At 40.0% G+C, this 14,805-nt stretch overlaps 1 protein-coding gene across 1 annotated transcript; it reads right to left on the reverse strand.

The window, feature by feature from the left end:
- Positions 1–1,068: 1,068 nt before the first annotated feature.
- LOC149563054 (3-hydroxy-3-methylglutaryl-coenzyme A reductase 1-like) lies at positions 1,069–3,333 on the reverse strand. The gene is made up of 3 exons (XM_089826470.1): positions 2,295–3,333; positions 1,952–2,133; positions 1,069–1,824 (listed from the first exon to the last, which is right to left on the reverse strand). Exons 1-3 carry the CDS (start codon positions 3,257–3,259, stop codon positions 1,238–1,240), a joined length of 1,734 nt encoding a protein of 577 aa, XP_089682596.1. The 5' UTR covers positions 3,260–3,333; the 3' UTR covers positions 1,069–1,237.
- Positions 3,334–14,805: the final 11,472 nt, after the last annotated feature.

A 14,805-nucleotide genomic window follows, 5' to 3' on the forward strand; every position in this document is an offset into this window, starting at 1 on the left:
TTTATTATTATTTCTTGAAATTAATTATTATGTGTTAAACTCAAGTAGAATTGAATCCAAGATCTCTTACATAAAAAAATAATTATGTTAGAGACTCTTGCCTTTTAATGTACACTATATTACTACTATATAATTATAAAAAAATTATATATTAAATATTATATACAATAATCAATATAATTATATATTTTATATTAATCATATATTGTATTACATGTATACTACATAATTTTCATTATTAAATATAATTTATAAATTAACTAGAAAACTTGCATTTTCTACTAATTGATACTTTAGACTTAATAATTATTTTTAAATAATTTTGTATGAGATTGCCGGTCCTCTCAAAACTTATTTTTATATTAATTTAAAATCACTTAAAAAATATAATTTATTTTATTTAATATTAAGTTTAAAGATTGATGAATGAAAATTCTGACAATATTATGTTTGTTAATATTCTACATAATGATACTATAACAATATCATATTGTTCACAATGTAGACAGCTTGAACTAATACTCTCTAAAAATGTCATAAGAAATAAAATATCTACACTTTATTAATAAAATAGTTGAACTCATATATACTTTGACATTTACTGATTAGCAACATTAAATTATCTTGCAACCATCCAAGAGCAGGATCAATTGTTGATTGATCTAATTAGGTCGTTCGACGCACATGTTTAATCTCTTCGATTCCAACTATCTGGGCCAGAATAACGTGCATTGAAGAAAAGTCTGTTTCCAAGCAGCGAATGAAGGAATTGGAAAAATTGAGAAACGTATTAGCCCTGGTCATCTCACGTGCTTCCAAGCTCTTGAATATCAGAAGATCCTTGTAGGAAGTCATGGATTCTACGTTGCCTATTTCTCCAACATTGATGTTAACGAGCAGATGAAAGCGTTTAGTTTATTGAGATTTCATGGCCGCGTCAACGAGCAGGTGAAAGTAGTTTATTTTAGTTGAAAGCACCTACTTGAGCTATGATATGAAACTCCAGAAGAGATCCATGTTTAGTTTCCCTTATTGTATTACAGGAATTGGGAAAGTGATCCTCCGACATATTTGAAACACAAATCTTGTTTATTAGTATCAGCGAACTGCTTAAACATCATACATTAAGGTTTGATTGGTAATCTAAGCTCAATTTCTTCGTTAATGCATGATGTTGAAGGTAAAATGATGCGGATGCTTATATTAATCTTAGGAAGCTGAATTTAAAATATGGTCCTTAGGCTGCTGCTTTGACATCTTTGCTTGATCGGTTGTACTTCATGTGGCTCTTGACGAGCTGGCCTGCGGCAAGAGCAGACATGAGAGACAACTCACCTGCCATTACTGCACCTGCCACAATTCTTGCCAAGTTCTGTGCATTCGCACCAGGTTGTGCCACATTTGCTCCTCTGACTCCGAGCATGTTCAAGCACGCCGCCTGCGATGCCAGTTGAGTTCCTCCTCCCACCGTCCCCACTTCTATGCAGGGCATGCTCACCGATATGTGCAAGTCCTTCCCCCCGTTCACCCCCTCCATCATAGTAAGGCAGTGCGAGCTCTCCACATTCTGGGCTGGGTCTTGGCCCGTTGCAATGAACACGGCTGAAACAATGTTGGCAGCGTGGGCATTGAATCCTCCCATGGCACCGGCCATTGCAGATCCAGTCAAGTTCTTCAGCATGTTCAGCTCCAACAATGCCGGAACTGTCGTCTTCAACACCTTTTCTACAACCGCCTCTGTTATGACGGCCTCACACACTATTGACTTCCCACGCCCTTCAATCCAATTCACTGCCGTGGGCTTCTTGTCTGCGCAGAAATTGCCTAACAACAGAAACCCATTCCCAAAATTAGCCCACCCATATTAAAAGAACTCTCCAATTCAATTGTATGGTGTGTTAAAGTAAAACCCCAAAAAATGAGTGTTAAGAAATCGGAGGAATTGAATTACCTGATACGCTGATAACATCCATGTCAGGGAACGCAGCTTGAAGATAATCCAAGACGTTCTGAACACCCTTGGAGACCATATTCATTCCCATGGCATCTCCTGTGAAGCATGAGAATCTCATGTACAAATTCTTGCCTGCAATTGCACACTTTATGCCTTGTAGCCTAGCGAATCTGCTTGTCCTGTTGGAAAAAAAGAGAGCCCAAAATCTCATCAGTTACCTTGAAAATATGGCTTTATTGAATTACTTCACACGCATATAACACAGATACCCTTAAAAGCTATATGATCAGCAGTAAGTGCAAAATGAAAAGGAGGATCTGGAAGAGAAGTTCATATATACCTATTGAAGATGTCAGAAAGTTTAACAGAGTTTGCTGGATCCTCGATATAGAACCTGAGCTCCGCAGCCCTCTTGGCGGTCTGGAACCTAACAACAGGAGCCCTAGTCATGCCATCTCTGAGAAGAATGGATGTAGCACCACCACTCATAAGAATGGCCTTGCAGCCTCTGTTGGTGCTGGCCACCAGGCACCCCTCTGTGGTGGCCATGGGCACCATGTACTCACACCCATTCACTAGTAAGGGCCCTGCCACACCCACAGGGATTTGCACATAACCCACAGGCATCTCACAACACTGCCCTAGAATGGACTCATAATCAAACCCTTCCAGGGGCAACCCATCGAGGGATCTCCCAGTCATGAGCTCCAAGGCACTCCTCCTCACAGAGGCAGCTCTCTTGCAGTCCCCAAGGGAGGATTCAAGAGAATAGGAAGCCACACTGCCACTGCAAACAGCAGCTGCAATATCCCCGTCCTCATTGTCACCAAGGGAAAGTCCCTTGAGCTGGACCTCAGGTTTCCTAGTAACAATTTCTTCTTGTCCTGGTAGCCCACAAGCCGTTGTTGGGGGAATGTTGAGGTCCTCCTCCACAAAAAGATCATCATCATTGCCACTGATAATGTTTTGGACATAATCAATGCCAAAGAATGCAAGCAAATAGATGAAGGAAGCCAGTTCGGCCACAATGGCCACAAGCTCCCCAAAGCTGACAACATGGAGGGGTGTGGAGGTCCTGATCTTGTCCCTCCATCTCCCCATCAGGTAATATGATGAAATGAAGAAGAGCACAAAGAAGAGCTTGTTGGTCAGTCCCAAGGGAAGAAGCAGGGCATCAGATGCCTGTAAGAGCTTTAAATTCTCGTTACCATTCTTACTCTTTACACAATCATCTGATTTCTTGATGTGAGTTTCTCCACCATTGTTGACACCCATCTTTGATTTTCTGAGCCTAGCAAAATCCATTGCAGGGGTGGTGTTCTCCGTGCTATTGGGCGTAGTTATGCTTTGGAAGAAACCCACAATGCCAAAAAGGGCAGGAGATTGGTGCTATTTATAGGAGGCAAAGGGGCAGATGACAATGCTACGACCTATTTCCCACATTTAATTTCTTCTTATAATAAACCATGAGAAAAATCAAAGGAAATGGCGAAGTCGTCGCTCGTGCGCCCTCCAGCTACAATCCAAATGCTGAGATATATGCTTCCGTTTTTGAGTTTTCCAGGTGCGGTTTTATTCGCGTGTTGTTCTCGAAGAAATCGGGGATTTCCCTGCTTCTTTCTAATCTCAATGTATTAATCTATTAGTAATATTAGTAATTGATTCATTGATAAGTTGTTAGTTAAGTAGGAGATAATTTCCACAGCAAGTCAAATTGTGATATTGAGAGTTAAATCCAGATAGCAATATCACAAGTTGTTAGTTGTTTTTATTATAGTCTAGATATTATATATATATATAAATCGGGGATTTCCCTGCTTCTTTCTAATCTCAATGTACTTATCTAATATTAGTAGTTGATTCATTGATAAGTTGTTAGTTGTTTTTATTATAGTTTATATATATAATTACACTATTATAATGTTTGCCAAAAGTATACAAATTAAATTTTGGAGTTGATTGTTCACATTATACAATTATATGTAAGATAGGGAACTAAAGTTTTTAGTTGGCTCTTTTCTAGTCAATCAAGTATCATATTTCTTAGTTTAGAAGATTAAATTTGAAAATAGAATTATTAGATGCTATTTCTAATTTTATGATTAGTCTGCGCAAAATTTGTTGAGGGTTAATTGTTTTTTCCAAAATTAAAATTATAGAAAAAAATTGGAAGAGGACAACTGGCTAGAATAATGATGATGCATTTATTGTGCATCAGAGAGGTTTGACAAAAATATGTGGAAAGAAGGTGCATGACATCAATAATTAATAGGCATCCAAGAGGACCAGTGACAAGTTTTTTATTTTCAGAAATGTAAATTCACACAAATAAATAAATACATCATTTGTCAATGAGGTCTCTTGGAACTCTTAAGCTAAAAATTTTAGGGTTAGAAACAATAATCATCTGTCATTCTCTTTGCTAGTGAAAGAACCAAAGAGTTTACCCGTAACATTTTGGTGAGGTTTCCATATATGGCGATTTATTTTCTACTTTGTCTCCAAATTTCCTTCTTCCCTCTTTTCATTCTTCGAGATTCACTTTGGCGTATTTTCCAGAAGCTTACTAAAATGCAACTTGAACTTTGTCTTAGGGTACCGATTTGATTCTTTCAATTGATTTGTGTCTACAATTTTAACTACAACTCAAACTCCCTCAAAGCATATGTGTGTGTGTGTGTGTGTGTTTATTTATTTATTTTATTCTATTTAATTAATCTCTATAAATACATTTTTTTTTGTTCAATTTGGAGGGGTGAGAAAAATGGGGGATAAGTGGAAATGGGCTTTAGGCAAAGGAAAAAAACCACCAACAATAATTGTTTCCATTTCAAAGAATTATGACTCCATTTCTCCAAAATAAATCAATGGCATCTTTTGCTCCTCCATGTCTATCATATAGCAATTATGGAGCTAGAGTGTATTAATCTGAAACTAATTATGTCAAACCCGATCTATAGATAGACACAATGGAATTGGTATGAAAACACATTGGATTGTTGTTAATTAATTTATACACTCAATGAATGAATTTTTGTTAGGATATTTTAGATTTATTAAATGATGCTAGCATTGTAACTCAATGTTGTTAACACATTTTCAATTAAACTTTATTTATATTTGAACTCAGTAATTGTCATGTTGTCACAAATTTACATTTTGAAGGACAATAATTCCATATTAAACTTTATTATATTTGATATCAGTAATTGTTATGTTGTCACGAGTTTGCATTCTCAAGTATTAATAAAAGCTATATCTATATCTAACTAGTGAAAAATCAATAACTAAATATATCAGAAACTCTTTGTAAAGAGCTTCCTCACAAACCATTTGACAAAGTTACAATGAGATAATGAAAGCAAAAGTTAAGAACATGGGGCTTTACACAGACACACACAATTACAAAGAAAATAGAACATCTAGAAAATCAGTAAATTGCTATTCATTACAATTGATCATATGAAACCAAACACAAATCAAAAATTAAAAATTGATATTTGTTTTATTTTAACAATACAAAATTATATCACCAAATTAATAATCTTTCTTTTTAATTCAAAATTCTCATTCACAACCCAATAGTCCTATGTTAGGCCAAACTACCTTTCAAATGCACACAATTGGGGTGTTTCCTCATCCAACGGTTCCTCACCAATTTATTACATTTCAACACAATATTAGGGTAAGTGCACCAAGTTGTGGTGCCAAAAGGGGGGTATAAGTGGACACCTTTTTCCTGAAATCTGCAAATTTTGAACTTCAACAAGAATTTGAAGATAGTTACGCTCAAAATTTTAAGATATGACAAAAACAAAAGTCGTAGTCCTTTGAATCTAGTTTCTAAACTACTAATTTTTTTTCAAAATGGTTTAGTTTTAGGTCCTCAAAAAAGGGGGCCACAAAAAGTGGTACTGTTTATTCCAAAAAAACATAACACAGTACAAAGTGTGCCCCCCCTAAAATTTTAACTTTTTTTTTAACTAGACACATCCCAAAAATGTGAAATATCTGTGTGCTCCCCCTAGAAATAATTGAAAACTAATCTAAAATCAAAACTTTTTTTTTTCAAAGTGTGTAGAATGGAGTCTAGTTTCTAAAAAACTAAGTTGTTGCAAAATTCGATGAACAAGCTAAAATCTATAGCCCAATTAGTACATGGTGATTTTTGACAAAAAAATGAACATACATTCAAAATAAATTATAGTTGAAAGGTTTGAAATAGTTCAAATTAAAAATAAATCATATGGTTAGATAGCTAACACATGGATCTATAATGCTATGTAACCTGATCTTATTGATACCCAACCACGAGTAATCTTGAAGGGGAGCACACAAGAAAAAGCAATTATTTTTGGTACGTTTGTTGGAAAACACATCTTAGACCTATTTATAAACTCCAAACTTGTGGGTTGGATCTCCAAGACAAAACCAAGCCTTAGGCTTGGGTTTAATGCAAAGCTTTCAATAACGCATACGCCCTATAATACACACCCACTATTTAACTTTGCATTGAGTATAGTGTGTATGCACTAGAGGGCGCACACACTATTAACACCTAAATTACAAAATAGAACTAGGGGGGGGGCAAGGGAATACCTATTTGTGCGTGTGAGAAAGATAGAGAGAAAGTAGGGGATGGGAGAGGGGAGAGAGTACAAGATGGGAGAGAGAAAGTGAGAAAGAGTAAAGGTGGCAAAGAGAGTATAGGATGGGAGAGAGAGGAAGTGTGAGAGAGTCAGGGTGGTAGAGAGAGTAGGGGTGGCAAAGAGAGTACAATATGCGAAAGAGAGTAAGGGTGGAAAAGAGAGAGTGCAAGATAGGGGAGAGAGATTGACAGTAGGGGATGGGAGAGAGAGGAAGTGTGAGAGAGTAGGGGTGGTAGAGAGATTAAAGGATGCGAGAGACTAGGTGTGAGAGAGAGTAGGGGTGACAAAGAGAGAGTGTAGGATGGGGGAGAGAGATTGACAGTAGGGGATGGGAGAGAGAGGAAGTGTGAGAGAGAGTACAGGTTGGGAGAGAGAGATTGAGAGTAGGAGATGAGGGAGAGAGAGAGTAGGCAGTGGGAGACGGAGTGGGAGAGGAAGAGTGAGAGAGAGGAGAATGGGAGTGCATGTGTGTGAAAGAGAGAGAGTATGGAATGGGAGAGGAGGAAGATAGAGTAGCTCGAGAGAGAGTAGGGGATGGAAGAGAGAGTAGGCGATGGGAGAGGGAGTGGGAGAGGGAGAGAGAGGGGGGATAGAAATGTGTGTAAGAGAGAAATAGAGAGAGATTAGGGGATAGGAGAGAGTGTGAAAATGTAAGAGAGAGTAGGGGGTAGTAGAGAGAGAGAGTAGAGAGGGGGAGAGAGAGAGTGAGAGTGAAAGTGAGAGTGAGTAGGTGGTGGGAGAGGGAGTGGGTGAGGGAGAGCGAGTGAGAGAAAAAGTAGGGGATGGGAGAGGAGAGAGGGGGGATGGGTGTGTGTGTGTGTGAAAGAGAGAGAGTAAGGAATGAGAGAGGGGAGAGAGAGATAGAGAGAGTAGGCAATGGTAGAGGGATGGGAGAGAGAGAGAGAGAGAGAGATAGTAGGCAGTGGGAGAGGGAGTGGGAGGGTGAGAGAGGTGGAATGGAAGTGTGTAAGAGAGATAAAGTAGGGGATGGGAGAGAGTAGGCAGTGGGAGAGGGACTGCAAAAGAGAGAGGGGGGGGAAATTGAGAATGTGTATTTATTTATAAGAGAGATAGAGTAGGGAATGGGAGAGAGTGTGAGAGTTTGAGAAAGATTAGGGGGTGGCAGAGAGAGCTCGTACGGGATGGGGTTGAGAGAGAGAGAGAGAGTAGGGGATGGGAGAGAGTGTGAGAGTGTGACAGAGAGTAGGTAGTGGCAGAGAGAGCTCGTATGGGATGGGAGAGAGAGAGAGAGTGAGATTATGAGATGGAAGAGCGTAAGAGAGAGTAGGGGATGGGAGAGAGAGAGTGAGAGTAAGGGATGGGAGAGAGAGTAGAGAGGAAGAGAGAGAACTTGAGAGAGAGAGATAGTAGGTGGTAGGAGAGGGAGTGGGAGAGGGAGAGGGAGAGGGAGAGAGATAAGTGAGATGGGAGTGTGTGTGATAGATGTAGAGAGTAAGGGATGGGAGAGAAGAAGAGTGGGAGGATAACAGTGTGTGTGTCTATGAAAGAGAGAGAGTAGGGGATGGGAGAGAGTGTGAGAGTAGGGGGTGGCAGAGAGAGAGTATGACGATGGGGGAGAGAAAGTAGGTGGGAGAGGGAAAGCGAGAGGGGGGATGGGAGTGTGTGTGCAAGAGAGACAGAGTAGGGGAGGGGAGAGAGTGTGAGAGAGTAGGGGATGGGAGAGGAGAGAGAGAGTAGGGGATGGGGGAGAGAAAGTAGGAAATAGGAGAGGGAGTGGGAGAGGGAGAGAGAGAGGGGGGATGGGAGTGTGTGTGTAAGAGAGACATAGTAGGGGATGGGAGAGAGTGTGAGAGAGTAGGGGATGGGAGAGGAGAGAGAGCTTGTACAAGATGGGAGAGAGAGAGAGAGTAGAGAGGGAGAGAGCGAGATAGTAGGCAGTAGGAGAGGGAGTGGGAGAGGGGGAGCTAGAGAGATAGGGGGGATGGGAGTGTGTGTGACAAATGTAGAGAGTAGGGGATGGGAGAGAAGAGAGTGGGGGGATAAGAGTGTGTGTGTCTATGAAAGAGAGAGAGTAGGGGATGGGAGAGAGTGTGAGAGTGTGAGAGAGAGTAAGGGGTGGCAAAGAGAGAGTACAACGATGGGGGAGAGAAAGTAGGTGGTGGGAGAGGGAGTAGAGAGGGAGAGAGAGAACTTGAGAGATAGAGAGATAGTAGGCAGTAGGAGAGGGAGTAGGAGAGGGAGAGGGAGAGAGATAGGGGGGATGGGAATGTGTGTGAAAGATGTAGAGAGTAGGGGATGGGAGAGAAGAGAGTGGGGGGATAAGAGTGTGTGTGTCTATGAAAGAGAGAGAGAGTAGGGGATGGGAGAGAGTGTGAGAGTGTGAGAGAGAGTAGGGGGTGGCAAAGAGAGAGTAGAACGATGGGGGAGAGAAAGTAGGTGGTGGGAGAGGGAGTAGAGAGGGAGAGAGAGAACTTGAGAGATAGAGAGATAGTAGGTAGTAGGAGAGGGAGTAGGAGAGGGAGAGGGAGAGAGATAGGGGGGATGGGAATGTGTGTGACAGATGTAGAGAGTAGGGGATGGGAGAGAAGAGAGTGGGGGGATAAGAGTGTGTGTGTCTATGAAAGAGAGAGAGTAGGGGATGGGAGAGAGTGTGAGAGAGAGTAGGGGGTGGCAAAGAGAGTATATGACGATGGGGGAGAGAAAGTAGGCAATGGGAGAGGGAGTGGGAGAGGGAGAGAGAGGGGGGGAATGGGAATATGTGTAAGAGAGACAAAGTAGGGGATGGGAGAGGAGAGAGAGAGTAGGGGATGGGGGAGAGAAAGTAGGTGGTGGGAGAGGGAGTGGGAGAGGGAGAGAGAGAGGGGGGATGGGAGTGTGTGTGTAAGAGAGATAGAGTAGGGGATGGGAGAGAGTGTGAGAGTGAGTAGGCAGTGGTAGAGAGAGCTCGTATAGGGATGGGAGAGAGAGTGTGAGATTAGGGGATGGGAGAGTGTGAGAGAGAGTAGGGGATGGGAGAGAGAGAGAGAGAGTGAGAATAAGGGATGGGATAGAGAGAGTAGAGAGGGAGAGAGAGAGATAGTAGGTGGTAGGAGAGAGTGTGAGAGTAGGGGGTGGCAGAGAGAGAGTACGACGATGGGGGAGAGAAAGTAGGTGGTGGGAGAGGGTAAGAGAGAGAGGGGATGGGAGTGTGTGTGTAAGAGAGATAAAGTAGGGGATGGGAGAGAGTGTGAGAGAGTAGGGGATGGGAGAGTAGAGAGAGAGTAGGGGATGGGGGAGAGAAAGTAGGTAGTGGGAGAGGGAGAGAGAGAGGAGGGATGAGAGTGTGTGTGTGTGTAAGAGAGATAGAGTAGGGGATGGGAGAGAGTGTGAGATTGAGTAGGTGGTGGAAAAGAGAGCTCGTGAGGGGATGGGAGAGAGAGAGAGTGAGATTAGGGGATGGGAGAGTGTGAGAGAGAGTAAGGGATGGTAGAGAGAGAGAGAGAGATAGTAGGCAATAGGAGAGAATGTGAGAGTGTAAGAGTAGGGGGTGGCAGAGAGAGAGTACGACAATGGGGGAGAGAAAGTAGGTGGTGGGAGAGGGAAAATTCGATCATTGGATATGTGATTTGAAAACTTTTTGAATATTCCTTGTATAGAAAAGGTTAGTGCAATCTATTTTCAATATTTTTTGTTGATATATAGATACAAATTTGATTATAATTTGACATGTTGTTTAATATATAGTGAATTCATTGAAATTTGTATGTTTGAATGAAATGTTATTTCGAAATGGTTAGAAATTTGACAAGTTGTTTGATATATGTTGTGTACTCATTCAAATAATTATAACTTTTATATGTATTTGAATAATTTGTAATTTACACATTTTAAGTAATTCATATGTTTGAATAATTTGACATGTAGAAATCATCATCATGCGAAGGAAGAGACCAAAAACTTAAACAAATGAAGATAGTGACAGAGATTTGGCAATTAAAAGAGATAAATTGAAATTACTACATGAGCAAAGAAAATTGCAAAGCAATAATCAAGAATTGACTTTTGAAGAGAATCAAGAACCATCGGTACAAAAAAACAAAGAGGAATAATTGGAAAGACAAAGAGAATGAATGAGACTATTATGCTCAAGAAGACAATTGAATTGTGAAACTACACCATCTTCCAATGTTGGAGTCATATCATCCACTACACCATCTTCTAATGTTGAAGTCATATCGTCCTCTCATGTTGAAGAGACACTGATTTGTAGATCCGATGATATATACACTCCATTATGTCATGTTGAAGGCACAACATCAACACATCAAGTAGGTGATATTCCATCTTTTGCATCTTATTGTCAAGGCACATCATCTTCGGTTCAAAGTACGCAATACACTCGACCTTATGTTGATGTTCAAAATATTGAGAGAATGGAAAAGATTATAACACCTTCTAGAATTCATTTTAGAAGACCAAAATATTTGATTGATATTGATACTAACATTTTGAAATCAATGCCTGACAAGATTAGCAAGTGTACTTGTCAAAAAAAAGTTAATTGTATGTGGAGATTATTTTTTGAAGAATTAAATATTATAGGTCAATGCCAATTATTTGTTGAAATTATGAGGAATTTGAAATTTAGGCCTATCATGAAGATTCTTGGGCTAAGAATGATGGATGATTCAAATGAAAAAAATATTGTAAAGAATCTAATGAGTGCTTATGACAAAGTGGGTTCTAAATCACGCACCAAAGATAGTAATATCACAAGACGAGGACTCACATCGACAATAGTAAGTAGCCAAATGAAGAAAGGTTGACTCATGAGAAAGACAAGCAAAACATTAAAAATTGGTATAGGTACTCTAAGGAGGCCATGCTAAAGCGCGAGAGATTGGAAGATCCAACAAAAAATGAGTTATGGACATTTAGCGGTAGACTACCACGAAAGGATAAAGAAATTAGTGAAGCCTTGAAATCATTGATCGAAGATTTTTGAAAAAATAACACACGCGTTTCCCTTAATCAAAGAGATGTTATAAGAAGGAGGATTGGTAGCCAAAATCGCGAGCCACATGCGAAACATTTTTTGGACTCAACTCAAACACAATTTTTTGCAAAATTTATTGCTATGTATCCTCAAATTTGAATAAGTCAAAGATTTTTTGAGATGAGTAAACCTTTTTATGTGAAGATAAATCACACATGCACAACTTGTTGTTGTAGGATACATATTAAATTTTCTAACCATTTTGATGTTTATAGGCATATATGTGTAGTTTTGCATTCTCAGTTTGTTTTGCAGAATTGTGACATAAATGAGCCACCAAAATCTTCAAGGGAATTCATATCCAAAATTTTATGTGAAATAGAGGATAGCCAAAAATTTTATAAGACATCATTCTTGGATGGTATGTGCTTATTTTGTGATTCTTTGCAACTTTTATCAACTTGTCAACATATAGATAGTACACATGCAATTGAAAATGAAATAGTAGATTACGAAAAATTTAATACAGTGACATATGCTCTAAAAGATGGGAAATAAGGTAAAATATGTGATTTAGTCATTTAAAAGATTCTAGTGTATGAGTTCATGAAATTTTTTTGTGAAACGATTATTTACAAGTATGCAAGGCATACCCATAGAGCTCGATGGCTAGATTTGCAATCCAAGTTGTGCAAGGATACATTTCTATTAGATACCATTGTTTTGGTTGTAGATTTTGCAGAGAACTACACATTACAACCACAAAATGAGGTGCAAGAAAATTATTATACTTCTCAATAGGTTTCCATATTTGTTCACATAACATTCATGCATTCACCTACAAGTACATAGGATGATAGGAAGATTTTGAGGGAGTACCATTTTTACATCAGCAATGATCGATCACATTCTACGAAATTTGTACATGGGGTAAGTGCACAAAGTTGTGGTGCCAAAAGGGGGGTATAAGTGGACACCTTTTTCCTGAAATCTACAAATTTTGAACTTCAACAAGAATTTGTAGGTAGTTATGCTCAAAATTTTAAGATATGAAAAAAAAAAAGTCGTAGTCCTTTGAATCTAGTTTCTAAACTACTATTTTTTTTTCAAAATGGTTTAATTTTAGGTCCTAAAAAAAGGGGGCCACAAAAAGTGGTACTATTTATTCCAAAAAAACATAACATAGTACAAAGTGTGGCCCCCCCAAAATTTTAACTTTTTTTTTTTGAAATTCTTTAATTGCTCTTGTCAAAAGTTACTTAACACTATGTAGTTTATCCCAGATTTTTTGGGTAATTTTATAATGTGTATTTTTTTAAAAATGAATTTTTTAACTAGACACATCCCAAAAACACGAAATATATGTGTGCTCCCCCTAGAAATAATTGAAAACTAATCTAAAATCAAAAAATTTTTTTTTAAAGTTTGTAGAATGGAGTCTAGTTTCTAAAAAATTAAGTTGTTGAAAAATTTGATGAACGAGCTAAAATCTATAGCCCAATTAGTACATGGTGGTTTTTGACAAAAAATGAACATACATTCAAAAGAAATTATAGATGAAAGGTTTGAAATAGTTCAAATTAAAAATAAATTATATGGTTAGATAGCTAACACAGAGACCTATAATGATATGTAACCTCATCTTATCGATACCCAACCACGAGGAATCTTGAAGGGGAGCACACAAGAAAAAATAATCATTTTTGGTATGTTTTCTAGAAAACATGTCTCAGACCTGTTCATAAACTCCAAACCTTTGGGTTGGATCTCCAATGCAAAACCAAGCCTTAGGCTTGGGTTTAAATAAGCTTTCAATAGCGCATGTGCCCTATAGTGAGCACGCGCTATCTAAAACATAATTTCTCAGTAGCACGTGTGTGCTATAGTGCACACGCACTACTAAGACCTAAATTGCATATGAGAACTAGGTGGGGGGGATAAGGGAATGGCCATGTGTGTGTGAGAGAGAGATAGAGAGAAAGTAGGGGATGGGAGAGGGGAGAGAGAAAGTGAGAAAGAGTAGGGCTAAAAAATAGAGTATAGGATGAGAGAGAGAGGAAGTGTGAGAGAGAGTAGGGGTGGAAAAGAGAGGATGTGGGATGGGGGAAAGAGATTGAAAGTAGGGGATGGGAGAGAGAGGAAGTGTGAGAGAGTATAGGTTGGGAGAGAGAGATTAAGAGTAGGGGATGGGGGAGAGAGAGAGAGTAGGTGATGGGAGATAGAGTGGGAGAGGAAGAGTGAGAGAGAGGAGGATGGGAGTGCATGTGTGTGAAAGAGAGAGAGGGGGAAGATAAAGTAGGGGATGGAAGAGAGAGTAGGCGATGGGAGAGGGAGTGGGAGAGGGAGAGAAAGGGGGGATAGAAATGTGTGTAAGAGAGAAAGAGAGAGAGAGTAGGGGATAGGAGAGAGTGTGAAAATGTAAGAGAGAGTAGAGAGAGAGAGAGAGAGAGAGAGAGAGAGAGAGAGAGAGAGAGAGAGAGAGTAGGCAGTGGGAGAGGGAGAGCGAGTGAGAGAAAAAGTAGGGGATGGAAGAGGAGAGAGAGGGGATGGGTGTGTGTGTTTGTGAAAGAGAGAGAGAGAGAGAGTAGAGAATGAGAGAAGGGAGAGAGAGATAGAGAGAGTAGGCAATGGAAAAGGGATGGGAGAGGGAGGGAGAGAGAGTGAGAGAGAGAGAGAGATAGTAGGCAGTGGGAAGGAGAGAGAGGTGGAATGGAAGTGTGTAAGAGAGATAGAGTAGGGGACGGGAGAGAGTAGGTAGTGGGATAGGGACTGCAAGAGAGAGAGGGGGGGAATGGGAATGTGTATTTATTTATAAGAGATATAGAGTAAGGGATGGGAGAGAGTGTGAGAGTTTGAGAGAAAGTAGGAGGTGGCAGAGAGAGCTTGTATGTGATGGGGGCGAGAGAGAGAGAGAGAGAGAGAGAGAGAGAGAGAGAGAGAGAGAGAGAGAGAGAGAGAGAGAGATAGAGAGAGAGAGAGAGAGTAGGGGATGGGAGAGAGTGTGAGAGAGAGTAGGGGATGGAAAAGAGAGAGTGAGAGTAGGGGATTGGAGAGATAAAGTAGAGAGGGAGAGAGAGTACTTGAGAGAGAGAGAGATAGTAGGCGGTGCAAGAGGGAGTGGGAGAGGGAGAGAGAGGGGGGATGGGAGTGTGTGACAAATCTAGAGAGTAGGGAATGGGAGAGGAGATAGAGAGGGAGGATGTGAGTGTGCATGTAAGAGAGACAGAGTAGGGGATGGGAGAGAGTGTGAGAGTGTGAGAGTGTGA

Source organism: Cupressus sempervirens, chromosome 4 (assembly GCF_028749045.1).
Source record: "Cupressus sempervirens isolate cs-2001-9-10 chromosome 4, ASM2874904v1, whole genome shotgun sequence".
NCBI lineage: Eukaryota > Viridiplantae > Streptophyta > Pinopsida > Cupressales > Cupressaceae > Cupressus > Cupressus sempervirens.